Here is a 14,647-nt window from a genome sequence, read left to right on the forward strand (position 1 = left end):
ATAGCCTGAAAAATAAGAAAACTGGAAACATTTGGTTGTGTAAGCTTGAAATTATTCTAGTAAATAGCAGTAGACCAGCATACTGAAAATGTAAAATCCAAGAAGCAGATTTAATTCTTACCTGCCCACCCAGGAAACTAGGAAATTATATGATATTCTAGGAAACCTAAGATGACAGAAATTTTGAGGCCATCATTGATGACCTCTCCATGTGACAATTCTAATTGCCTGGATACCATGCTCATCCAGAGGTTTCAGTCCTGTCTGAGACACTGACCCCAGCAACTATGCAGACAAGAACACATGACTTCTCTCTGTCTTTATTTGCTGCATTCTTGTAATCTAGTATTTTCAGAGGGGGCAGTAATGGAATTCCATTTATTTCTCTTGGCACAGGTTTTGTATAAATTGCTCCAGTTAGTGGGAATAGGCTTTGGTTAGAATTTAGTAAGGCCCTTTACAATGGTAGTATGGCCCTTTAAAATAATTAACTTCTACAAAGTTGTCCTATTACTGCATCAAATTAAAAAATGATTACCTACAATTTGTAGTTAACAAAACTGGAGGTAATTAAGACTAAATGTAACTTGGCATACGGAGACAGGAACAGTGACTATCTGTATGCCGTGTAACAGGTGGCATATTTGCTCTGGCTACCATCTCCCCTCACCACCCATCATTGCCAATGGGCAGAACCTGATAGGGAAGCTCAGAGCTTAGTTCCCCATCAGGTCTGCTCTTTCCCTGTGATTGACAGCAGGTAATGGGTAGATTCTATAGCCAATAGCAGTATCCATCCACTGATTGCTGTCAGTCACAAGTGGAGTGGACCTGATGGAGGAATAGTGTCTCAGCTTCCCCATCAAACTCCTCGGTACTGTGCTATCTGTTTGAGGATGGAGCGTCTGTATGGACACTAAGGTCTCAGTGTTCCTTTGCATTTGGTGCATGTCCCAAATTCATGTACCTGTTACAGCAGGACTGCAAAGAGGTAGATGTAATTAACACTTAACACTTTAAACCAATTAGGAGGCAATGAATGGTTACTAAACAGTAACAGCTTCAATTTGAATGTTATGTTAAAAAAACAATGAAACCTCTGGCAGTGCAAATGTATCAACAATAACAACTATTCTGTGTGCACTTGCTCCCATGTGGAGCTGCAGGTAATTTTATGGGTACATAGGTAATTATAGAGTGCTATGTTTGTGAATTTAAAATTTTTTTTTAGTATTTACTGTCACTGATTATAAAATAATGCTGAAAATCTCTCAATTTCTGCTACTACTTTAACAAGGTTCAGATAGCACAAAAAACTATCTAGGCATTCAATATTCAAAGATTGGCTATCCTGTTATTGTTTTAACAGTAACCGGATACAAGACAGCCTCCAATAGTAACATTTGGAATATGGTTTTGGAATCCTGCACATAACTGGCTTATTTTTTACATGTGTCCAAGTACTGCATAATTATTGCAAAACATGACTCTGGGCATGCCGGCCTTTTACTGAATAATTGGCACAAGGCAAAATAACAACATATTTTGGCTAAGTACAATTTCTGAATTTGATATTTTAAGGAGAGGTATTAATAGTGAAAACATCAACAGTTTAAAGTGGAACTGCACTGCATCTGAGCACCACAAACCAAAACTGCTATTTAATTCATTTTTAACCACTTCAAATCCGGACACTTTCACCCCCTTCCTGTCCAGGCCAATTTTCAGCTTTCAGCACTATCACACTTTGAATGACAATTGCACGGTCATGCAACACTGTACCTATATTAATTTTTTAGCATTTTTTTGAGACAGATAAAGCTTTATTTTCATGGTATTTAGTCACCACTGGGATTTTTATTTTTTTTGCTACGTAAATGAAAATGTCCAAAAATTTTGAAAAAAAGTGTTATTCTTATAAATAGTATTTCATCATAAATCTTGGCCAAAATGTATTCCGTTATCTTTTTAGTAAAAAAAAAACCCAAATTAGTTTATAACCAAAAATTATAATTTTTAAACATTTTTTTTAACTTTTTTTATATTATTATTTATGTTTTTTTTTTACATACTGTCACCCTAGTAGCACATTGTCACCATGGTGACACTGTACTACTTGTGGGGGGTGATGAAGATTTTTTTTTTTACACTGATTGCTTTTACACCCATAAAGGCTATAAAAGCAATAATTTCTCCTTCTCTCTAGCTGCATTCTTGCAGCCATTGAGAACTACTGTGTGAGCTGTGATTGGTCACAGCTTGTCACATGGTACAAGGCTGTTGTGAATAGCCTTGTACCATGTGACCTCTATGATCATTCACAGATTTCACACAGATTTGCCCTTAGCTCAGGCATGCATGCAGGAGCATGTGATTAGCTGAAAAAAATCCATCCTCCTCTCCTGAAGACTCTTGGGATGTATGACATTATTTGCCTAGGCCTGGAAATCAGAAAGTAACTGAACAAATGTAAACAAATATTGTAAAGCACTGAGCAAACTGTTGGCACTATATAAATCCTATATAATTATAATAATAATAATAATAATAATAATAAAAAAAAGAAAACATTTAAAACAAGTAAATATTATATATTTTCCTATCTATTTACTAATGATAGCAGCATAAGGATTAAAATAGTTGATTGAGTGAGTGGAGTTTCGCTTTAACTTTCCAAAGATGAACTGAATTGAAATTAAAACAATACATATAGAATATGGTATATATTTAAACAATAAAAAAATTATTATTATATTCTAGTCTGGCAAAGTTGTTTTAGTCCCAGTTTGCTCATTTGGCCAAACCAGGACTAATGGAGTGAGTGAATTTCCTCAGCAATTTCTTACTTTTTAAATTCTAGTGTCCTATAATGCCATTACTTTCATACTGGATAGCCTTGGTAAAGACAAGAAAGGTCTAAATCAGAAGATGCAGCCAACAGCAGATACCTACATTAGGAAATGGGCTTTTTCCATCTAATTACGTTTCTAAATCTGTTGCCATCAGACAATAAAGTCAGACCACAAAACAAGAAAACATCAATACCAGTTTATTTAAAACTCAGATAAAACATTGCATCTTTTATCTTTATATAACAGAGGTCATCAACTCTTCCCCCTCCCCCCCCCATGCATGCTAGGGAGGGCACACAATACATTCTCCACTGACATGCAATCACATTGGCTGTAATTTACAGCTCCCTGGGCTGTCAATGACTAATTCTGGCCCACCAATCTCCCAAATGTAAGTGAAAGCAGGCCAGAAGCTAAGGAATTGGATACTCTGAGCTGGCAACGCCTGCCCACCTGCCTGCCTGCCTACCTACCTGAATTCATGCCAGCTAGGAAGCCTGCATGCCTGCACACAGAGGTACCCTCAGCCTAATTGTTTTGCAATTAGCATTATTGGTGCATTCAGGGGAGAGTAGGCAGTGTTTAAACCTTTTGCTGCTAGAGTGGTTTTTGAATTTTTTGCACACATATTAAAATATACATTTTAGGCTTGAATATTAGTTAAAACCCCCAAGAAGTACATATTTTCTGAAAGCAAAAACCCTTAGGAATACAGTGGTGGTTGAATCAATTTGTATGCCTATATTAGCACAAGTGTTGAGCAACCACATATTTTCATTAAATAATATACTAAATTTCACTTTAGGGCACACGAGCACAATATACTACCCAATTTTTGGGTAAAATATAAAACATGAGCTTGCATCAAGTAAATAGATGGCCAACATATCAAGTCCTAAAATTGTGCATGTGCATGAAAGGGCAACAAAATTTGGTATTCAAAATTTCTTGTAGGCAGCGCTTTAAAAGCTTTCACAAGTCATCAGTGTAAAGTTAAACACGAATGATGGCCTCTCTGGCATGCATGGTGATATGTAACCTGTAGATTGTCATTTTTGTATTTAGCCACACCCAATGCATGCGTTTACATATGTATTGGTGTACATGGGGGTGGGGGCTTTACATTTTTTGTGTTGCTTTAATTTTTTATATATTTTTTTTATTTACATAAAGTAGAACTAAAGGCAAAGTGTATTTTTTTTTTCATTTTAGATCAAGTAAGAAAAGGTTATAACCCTGTCAGTTTTATTTTTTGCCCTCTGTGTCCCATTAAAGTGATCTCCCTTCACTTCCTGTCCCCTGGTCAAAACGAGAAGTGAAATAAAATCCCTCCAAACTGAGTATCACCATTGGAAGATATGCCCTCTATACCTGTTTGGGGGATGACACAAAATTTTGGATTTTCTTTTACTTTCACTTTTGGTGATAATGGTAAACATAACAAATAGAGATTGTGAATCTCCCTAATAATAATGGGCATAGACAGCAATAAAAAACAGAAGTTCTAATAACACAGCACTCTATCCAAAACTTGAGTTTGCTTTTAGTTATTCTTTATCTTTATTACTTTCACATGGGGGTCAATAGCCCCCTATGTGATATCATATTGCTGGTGACAAATCCTCTTTATTAACCCCTTGCTGCCGACCGCATGCAAATTAGCGGCCTCACAGAACTGGGCTTTTGTCCGTGGTGCCACTTATTTGCGTATCTGACTTTCTGCTGGGAGTGTGCCACATGGCTCGCTCCCAGAACAAACACTTGGGTGTCACTGAGAGACCCAGGTCCCGTTCTAACGATCAGGACCCGGAATGCCTGATTCAGGGTCACCTGATCGTTGTGATAGCCTCTGATTGGCTATCACAGTGATCAGTCACTGTGAATCCCGCCCCCCTTGTTTTTTCCCTCTGAATGGAGGGGAGAGATACATTGTATCTCTCTGTCCTTTCAGAGGAAAAAAAAACAAGTGTGTGTATGTGTAAAAAAATAAATAAAAATAATAATAAAAAAAAAAAAATACCTAGATCAAGGTTTGATCTAGGTCTGTGCCAGGGTTAGTGTTTGGGTCAAGGTCAGGGTCAAAAGTCAATGTCAGGGTCAAGGGTCAGGTGCTTTGTTTTTTTTTTATTGGTGAGGGTTTTTTTTTTTTTTTTAAATTATTACCAGTGCCAGTTTGTGGCAGGATGAAAAAAAGCAAATTACGCACTATTATTTCTGGGCTGTACCATGGGTACAAACAACAACTAACATACACACATGAGGCATCACTGCTATTGTCAGGAGCGGGAGAAACTGTTTTGGTTGTTCTTTGGTGGCAGGTTATGGTAGTAGCAAGAAATATAGAAATATACAGCTAAATTTAAAAAAAATTGGGTTTTGTACTATTTTGGCCAGTTTTCCTTTGGTACTAAAATCAGGAGATATCAATTACTGTCAGGGCTCCAGGTATGACCAGAGGTGTGTGGACTGACACAGGGAAACGCAGGCTTCAGGTATAGTGTAAACAAGACAATTTATTGAAGACTAAACACAAACGCAGTGCAAGGTAAACATAACAACGTGCAAACAACCCACACCCAACAGATAACCATATATACAATCAAATGTAGTCAGGCAGGCCGGGTCTGTAGCAAATGGGCAAACAGGGTACCAGGAGCGAGCGGAAGAGTGGTCAGGAATAGCCGAGGTCAGGACAGGCGGAGTTTGTTCAGAGTCAGGATCAAAGCAGAGTCAGGATCAGGCAGGAAGCAGACAGGATGCAGGTACAGGGGCTCATGGGAAACATACACCGAAGCACTGACTGCAGGTCTGGCCATTCCTTAAATTCACCTCCTGCAATCAGCCTCAGCTGATGGCTGACTGCAGGAGTGAGCTTCTGGTTGCTGAGAGCACCCGCTGGCCAGCCCTGGTACTGCAGCCCACACGGCAGATGAGTCCCACCACTAATGGTGGGTCCATTCCTGACAATTACCATTTACCACCAAATGAAAGCCCAATTTGTCCTGAAAAAAACAAGGTATAATCCACCTGGATGCACAAAGTAATTGTGATGATATGTACAGTTTTGCTACCACATGTCAAAATTGTGCTTAGACGGTAAGATTTGTTTTACCCTTAGGCGTGAAAGGGTTAAGATCAGGGGTCTGTTAGACCCCTAATGTAAACCATGAATTCCAATAAAGCTCATCAAGCACATATTGTGCCATGAAAACCATGTAAACCATGAATCCCAATAAAGCTCATCAAGCACAGATTGTGCTTGATCAGCTTACGTTTTGGCCACAGCAGCTAAGGAATTATAGCTCTAAACCTGAAAGTGATGCAATACAAGTTGCTTCTGGGTTCATTCACCAAAGGGAAAATCAGTGGACAGATGTATTCTGATCTCCCCCTGCTCTACCCAGTGACATTTGCCATACCCTCCCAGGCCCACAGATGGGACAGCGAAGTCTAAAATACATGAGAGGGGCATTGCACAGGGGGGCAGCAAGTTCCAGTGGTTGTGGAAGTGATCAGGTGACATTACAGGCACTTGAATCACTTCCATCGGAAAGCCCACAGTCGGCTTGACAAGTATATAGAAGTTTGTGTAAATACCCCCACTGCTGCTGACATAAGCTTAATATCTATAGGTAAAAAGGGTTAAAAGCTGCACTAAACAACCCTGGGGGTATTTTGCTGCCTTGACACCAGTTCTGGAGAGACTTTTCTGCACCAACAGAAATCCTGGGAGTATCATTCCGTACTAACACCGATCGTGAGGATATTATGTTGCACAAACACCAATTCTGCGGGTTCTCTGCTGAGCTAATACCAATCTTGGGGTTTTTGTGTGTGTCTGTATGTCTTCTATTTGTGCCACTGTAATTAAGGAGTATTTTGTGAGGACTGCAGCATACATGTGTGGCTTCTACATAATAGTCTCAGACTCTATTAAGTGTAGCATCCTCCTAGTTTGCTAGGTATTAGATACATTTAGTTTGGTTCCACTGTAATCAGTGGAAGAGGGGTAGATTGGTTAGGTCTGCTCAGGGTTTCACACACTGCTGCTCTGCTGTATTTCCCTCTATTCTGGGGTTTTTCAGAACATAGTGGGTGGGAGGGCAGATTTAGGCTAATGCCTAAATATTTATGCGACTTCCACCAATCCCTGGAAGGCAAGTCCAGAAGGTGGGGGAAGAGCCTTTAAGTAGTCTCAGTCTGAGTAGCAAAAGGGGTGTCTGCAGCATGCTGGTGTAAGGAAGCATTCAGGGCTCCAGCCTGGAGAAGACCTCTGTTATTCCTTATCCTCTTAGCAGAAGCCAGGGAAGGAACCAGCAAAAGGCAAAGGGGGTTTCAGCTAGGCTTAGCTAGGGGACCTCAAGAAAGAGAGTTCACAGGAATCCAGGGGATCAGAAGAAATGTCACAGGAGAAAAGCTGAGGCTGAGTGAGTCTGCATCTCCCTCACAAGGATAGAGCCTTGTGGATATCGAAAGTGGGCAGGCGATAATCCTGTGTCTGGGTGAGTACAAAACCCCAGTGCTGCAAGAGTGACTGGTGCTCAAGTTTTGAGAAGCAGACAGGATTACTGGCAGCTGGGAGATTCTATGGGGCTATTTGCAAAAATAAAGAACAGACTGAAGTTTGCCAGTACAGCCGAACAGGGGTGCAATACCATTCAGGTGTTGTACAGGTACAGCTGAAGGAGTACAAGTTCTTTGTGTTGCTTTTTGTAAAAGTAGTGGACAAGCACTGCCAAAAAGTTAGTAGTCCTCAACCTGTTCATGTTCAAGTTTTAGAGTCCTGGGGTATCCCATCTTTATCAAAGTTCATCGTTCCCCAATAAAACACCGTAAACAAAAACCCCTAGACTGATCATCGAGTCTGTGGAAATATGCGGAAAATACCATGTGCCTACCTGTGAGTGCTGTAAAGGTGGTCATGGGCCCAATTACTGGTGGCTCCTTCAGGGGAACGCTACATAAGCAATGTCCAATATTCAGCTATTTTTGCCATAAAAATTCCCATTGGTCCTCATTTTCCTCAGGTATCACTGTTTCTCAAGATCTAAAGTTGGGAGGTATGGAGGGTGTCTGGAAACCGGCAGCCCTGTCTGGCACTTATTTCCTTATAGTTTTCAACACACTAGGTTAAAAGGTTGTCTAGGCATGTTATATAATATTCTTTAACACCGATCCAATGTTATATTTGCTGTATTAGTTCACTGAGCTGAATGTATTGTCTCCGTAATAGAATGTTTGAGTATACGCTTTGCATTTTCTGTAAAGCTAATTTCTTTTTTCTGCTTCTTCTCCTCTTGCTGCAAACCTGATTTATTACTTCAGAAACAGAGATACAAGACACAGGTAAGCGAATCACCGATGGAGTCATTTATAACTTTATTGATTTGGCATAAAAAAGAAATGAAGGCTGTAATATATTACTAATCTAGTCAACATTTGAGGAAGGTGTACATAAACAATATTCAAGTCACAAAGAGATTTCCCTCTAATTCCTTTTATTGCCTTACTCTAAGTGTGACATTAAATGTTCATGTTTTCTTCCATTAATCAATCATTCATATAGTGTGTCCAACTGCAATGCTTCACTGACTCAAAGCAGGATTCACTGTGAAGTGCAGCATACAGTATATAAAGCCTTTGTATGCATGACAGCTACATACAGCTTTTCTTTGTGCATTTTAATGGGGAAAAAAATCACAAAACCGCAAACTATCCAGACCTGATGGAAACAATTGTGTATTATGTAGAAGAGATTTGAATCTCTATCAATCATTTTATAACTATAGATGTTTAAATGAATTGAAAGTGGCCAGGATTGAGACTCCCCAAAAAAACGTGTGCCACAATGTTAAGGCTATCATCATGTTATTATGGTAAAATGATGTACAATGATTTTTCCCCATAAATGGATGAGACTTTTAAGGCAACTCAATTCATAAATAAAAAGAACCTTTTATTACAAATATCTAAAAGCTGTTACATTTCAAAGACATATAACAAGTGAAAACGTATTGTGGTGGTTGGACACAGATGTAAGTCTTCCTTATTCAACAGCAGAGAGGAGATGTTACTTCAGCAAATTACCTAACATGTTTCAGAACATCTTACTTCTTTCATCAGGGGTAGACTGAAGGAGAAGGATGGCTGAGTAAATCTTCTACAAATACAATATAATATATATGTTCTGAAATGCGTCAAATAAGTTGATGAGGTAATCTCCTCTCTGCTGTTGAATAAGGAGGACTTATAGCTACATCTAGCCTGGACTATGTTCTCAGCCACCACAATAAGTTTTATCCTGTTATATGTCTTTGAAATGTAACAGATTTTAGATATTTGTAACAAAAGGTTTTCTATTTATTTATGAATTGAGTTGCCTTAAAAGTCCCATTCATCTATAGGGAAAAATATTTGTACATACTTCTCTGGGATGTTGGCAATGAATGAGCGATCACTGAGGTGATTGCACAAACGGTATGTTAAAATTATTGTATAGGCTACTTTTATTTTTAAAAAATAACAAACATGTTATACTAACCTGCTTTATGCAATGGTTTTGCACAGAGCCACCCCCGATCCTCTTCTGGAGTCCCCCACCGGCACTCCTGGTACCTCCTGCCTTCCGATTGATCCATAACAAGCTGCTTGCTATGCAGGCTCTCATGCAGGCTCAATCCTGTGCTGCACTCTGTGTATCTATTGACACACATAGTGCAGCTCGGCCCCACCCCCTTCTCCGTCTTCACTGGATTTTACTGACAGCAGCAGGAGCCATTGGCAACTGAGTCCAGTAAGGAGGGTGAGAGAGAAATTGTGGATCAAGATCGGGCTCACGTAAGTATTTATGGGGGCTGTAGGGGACCAGGACAAGGCAGGGGCGGAAGGGACAGAAGCCCTGGGTGCAAGAATTCACTGGAGAAGGGGGGGGGGGTGCAGATGGAGTGTGCTGGTGACAAAGTGCAAACAGTTCTGGCTAAAATCATCCTGAGGGTCCTTTAAGTTGCACAGCTGTGCACAGATCTCTGCCGATGCACAGAACAGACCATGCGTAGTGAACTTGCAGAGCTGCAGCAGGGTGCCGAGTGTTGGAGTGCGCCCTCTGCTCCTGCAGCCGACATTCGAAGACACACATTACACTTTTCCTTTTTAGGCGGAGTGATCTCTGCCCAACAGATGATCTCTAGCCCTGGCCTCTGATGTGATGTCATTTAGAGACCGAGACAGGAAGAGAGAGCGGCGCCACGAGGGAGCATGTATGGTGCTTGGACTAGTAAGTGAGCAGTAACTTCAGAAAAGAAACAGGCAAAGGAGGATACACATTGCTTGACAGTGTGAAATTGTGTTACGGTGACTCAGTTATGAGGCTTTAATTGAAGTGGACTGGTTAACTCCTTGGGGGGTTGTGGGGGATTTAATTGAATAACACTATCTTTAGCCAATAATGTGCTGCATGTAGGGGTTAATATACTACCAATGGTCACTGCTGCATTAGTATCCAGTGGCAGTTAATTAACCCCTTTGTGCTGCATTATTGGCCTTTGTTAGTGTTAATTAACCCCTTCATGCTGCAATACAGAGGGGTTAATTAACACTGCCACTGCCCAACAATGAGGAGGGATCTTTTAAATGGCACTGGCACAGAAAAATTAAAGTAGGGTTCCAGCTTTTTTTGGTGGTATATGGAGCTTGTCCATTAGAGGCTGATATTAAAGCCCGTGGATGAGTGTACCCGTATTATATATCTGTAGCAAGACAGGTTATATTATCCAATTAGTTCTGTCCATGGGGTAACTTTATCTCTTTAATAGAGATTATATATTCCATCTGATAGGCTTATGATCAAACTACAGTGTCTTCTTTATGCCGTAACCTCATCTAAAACGGTATGGTATTTGATCTGGTCTGGTGTTATTAACCATTTGGATGTAAGGTAAATAATTGTAATGGTAACCAGTCATACTGTTATGTGCAGTACATTCCACTCCAATAGGCATTAATTACAGCTTAGCATACATTTTATATATATATCTGAATAAAGGTTATATTTTAGATTCAATTGACCAGATGGTGTGTAGGGACAAGCACCCTCGTCTGGCATAGATTTGTTATTTGCCAAAGATGATGATTTACAATTAGGGCTTAGTTCAATAGTTGATTTACATTGCGTGCATTTGAGATTATGACCTCTAGCCTAGGTAAACTCATGGCTGGTTTTCTTGAAAAGAAGATTGATTTCAATTCACTCTCCCTGGAAGCCAGTGAGGTATTCTCTAATGAGATACCTACTACATGTAAAGAAACAAATATACATGAGGCATTCAGACAAATGCCCAGAGTCTATAAGAAACACACAATATGTTGGTGGGAGGTAGCTAGTCTTGAGATGTACATTAAGAAAAAGATCACAGTTTGGGGCCTTAGAATCATGATTAAACCACATTCCCATACAGAAAATGTAGAATTTATGCAGGGGTGGGATAACCTTCAGACACACAATACGTTAAGGATGATGCAGTAGCTCCTTGATTTTGAGAAAACTCAATTTATTGAAATAAATTAACAACTAAAGGAGGAACTAAGCAACATCCTTAAGTTTAAAGATCACACTGACTGTAAGGGAGGAAAGGTTACAAAAACTAGTAGAGGCACATAAAGAGACAATAAAATCTAAAAAAAGTAGGAAATTTGTAAGAGATTCAGAGGATTTCACCAATGATAGAGTCTACGCATGGTCATGCAAAAATATAACCTCCTCTAAGACATCTATGAGACCAGAGTCAGACACATCTAGGGACTCGGTAGCTGAGAGACTGATGATGGTATTGAAAGACAGAGTGACTCAAGTGATAGTAGAACTGAATATACCTATACCCCTAGCAGGGGACAAGGTAGAAAAGGTTTTTTGAGACCACCTAGAGCAGCGGTTCTCAACCTGGGGGTCGCGACCCCTTTGGGGGTCGAACGACCATTTCCCAGGGGTCGCCTAAGACCATCGGAAAACACATATTTCCGATGCTCTTAGGAACCGAGACACCGCTCCTCGCCGCTGCCGCCGCCACCAGGTGTGGGCGGGATGACATGCCGCCCCTGTCATCTGGACACACCTCGAGATCAATCCTCGCCTGTGATTGGCCGCCAGCACTGTAGCTCAGGAGAGGCACACAGGCGGCCAATCACCGGCAAGGAGGTGGAGCTTGGAGAGGAGGAGCCGAGCGGCACCGCGAAGATCGAGCGAGTGAAGAGGAGGAGAGCGGCCGGAGAAGGAAGACATCTGACAGGTAAGTGTCGGTACCATGGGAGAGGGAGGGAGCGAGCGAGCCCAGGCTGGAGCAGGGGTCTGCAAGGTAAGTATCATTGGTGTCAGTGGGAATAGTGCCCCATCATTGGTGTCGCTAATACCAATGATGGGGCACTATTCCTCCCACTGACACCAACGATGGGACACTATTCCTCCCACTGACACCAATGATGGGACACTATTCCTCCCACTGACACCAATGATGGGGCACTATTCCTCCCACTGACACCAACGATGGGGCACTATTCCTCCCCCAAATGACACCAACGATGGGGCACTATTCCTCCCCCACTGACACCAAGGATGGGGCACGATTCCTCCCCCCACTGACACCAACGATGGGGCACTATTCCTCCCCCCACTGACACCAAGGATGGGGCACTATTCCTCCCCCCACTGACGCCAAGGATGGGGCACTATTCCTCCCCCCACTGACACCAAGGATGGGGCACTATTCCTCCCCCCACTGACACCAAGGATGGGGCACTATTCCTCCCCCCACTGACACCTATGATGGGGCACTATTCCCCCCCACTGACACCTATGATGGGGCACTATTCCCCCCACTGACACCTATGATGGGGCACTATTCCCCCCACTGACACCAATGATGGGGCACTATTCCCCCCACTGACACCTATGATGGGGCACTATTCCTCCCCCCACTGACACCAATGATGGGGCACTATTCCTCCTCCCACTGACACCAATGATGGGGCACTATTCCTCCCACTGACAGCAATGATGGGGCACTATTCCTCCCACTGATACCAATGATGGGGCACTATTCCTCCCACTGATACCAATGATGGGGCACTATTCCTCCCACTGACACCGATGATGGGGCACTATTCCTCCCACTGACACCGATGATGGGGCACTATTCCTCCCACTGATACCGATGAAGGGGCACTACTCCTCCCACTGATACCGATGATGGGGCACTATTCCTCCCACTGATACCGATGACGGGGCACTATTCCTCACACTGATACCGATGACGAGGCACTATTCCTCCCACTGACACCGATGACGAGGCACTATTCCTCCCACTGACACCGATGACGAGGCACTATTCCTCCCACTGACACCAATGACGGGGCACTATTCCTCCCACTGATACCAATGACAGGGTACTATTCCTCCCAATGATACCAATGACGGGGCACTATTCCTCCTCCCACTGATACCAATGACGGGGCACTATTCCTCCCACTGACACCAATGATGGGGCACTATTCCTCCCACTGATACCAATGATGGGGCACTATTCCTCCCACTGATACCAATGATGGGGCACTATTCCTCCCACTGATACCAATGATGAGGCACTATTCCTCCCACTGACACCTATGATGGGGCACTATTCCCCCCACTGACACCAATGATGGGGCACTATTCCTCCCCCCACTGACACCAATGATGGGGCACTATTCCTCCTCCCACTGACACCTATGATGGGGCACAATTCCTCCTCCCACTGACACCTATGATGGGGCACTATTCCTCCCACTGATACCGATGATGGGACACTATTCCTCCCACTGATACCGATGATGAGGCACTATTCCTCCCACTGACACCGATGATGGGGCACTATTCCTCCCACTGACACCGATGACGGAGCACTATTCCTCCCACTGACACCAATGACGGGGCACTATTCCTCCCACTGACACCAATGACGGGGCACGATTCCTCCCACTGACACCAATGAAGGGGGCACTATTCCTCCCACTGACACCAATGACGGGGCACTATTCCTCCCACTGATACCAATGATGGGGCACTATTCCTCCTACTGCAAAATTACAGTTATGAAGTAGCAACGAAAATAATTTTATGGTTGGGGGTCACCACAACATGAGGAACTGTATTAAGGGGTCGCGGCGCTAGAAAGGTTGAGAACCACTGACCTAGAGGAAACCATGGGAAATTTTTAGGTTATCCCACCCAGCAATTGAGAAATGGGGAGGAGTGGGGATATACAGGCACCAAGAGAGGGAAGAAATGACAGGCTCGGCTGGTGTGAACACCACCCAACAAAGTGATTTGCAAGTATTCAACCTAAGAATCTAAGATGTCATTAACAATTGACCATCTAACAGTATTGAGAAGAGGATTGTCCTTTGTACCTACACACTTTAACCTATTTGAATGGGTTAAAGATATACTTTTGTTTGAAGGGAAACTGGCTCTGAAGAAGGAATATAAGGACAAACCATCTAATACTCCGATAGGTTTGACATCTGGAGATATGGAAACCTTAAGTGTATGGGAATCATTACAAGCTGAAAACAACAGTGGGGATGCTGAAATAAGGGTTCCTTTTTCCACATTTAAACCAAGGAATAACTATACCCCGCTCTTCCCTCAGGAAAGCAGCAACCAAATTGGTTGAGAGAGATTTGAATGATTTATGGTTAAGAAGGCAGAGGAAAAATAAGTCATATAATATGACTTATTCTGAATGGAAGGCATTGGAAGATCTGCA

The 14,647-nt window shown here is 42.2% G+C and overlaps 1 protein-coding gene across 5 annotated transcripts in view; it reads left to right on the forward strand.

Annotated features, from left to right (window-relative positions):
• The window catches only part of TENM1 (teneurin transmembrane protein 1), a 947,931-nt gene that overhangs the window by 701,675 nt on the left and 231,609 nt on the right, over positions 1-14,647 (forward strand). For all 5 annotated transcript variants that reach the window (XM_089678299.1, XM_089678298.1, XM_089678300.1 and 2 more), the window contains one exon: positions 8,178-8,198. In XM_089678299.1, coding sequence (XP_089534425.1) covers positions 8,178-8,198 — 21 coding nt within the window. The remainder of the gene's footprint in view (positions 1-8,177; positions 8,199-14,647) is intronic.

Source organism: Staurois parvus, unplaced genomic scaffold (assembly GCF_062004578.1).
Source record: "Staurois parvus isolate SC_StPar_1 unplaced genomic scaffold, SC_StPar_1.0 ptg000202l, whole genome shotgun sequence".
In the NCBI taxonomy this organism is placed as follows: domain Eukaryota; kingdom Metazoa; phylum Chordata; class Amphibia; order Anura; family Ranidae; genus Staurois; species Staurois parvus.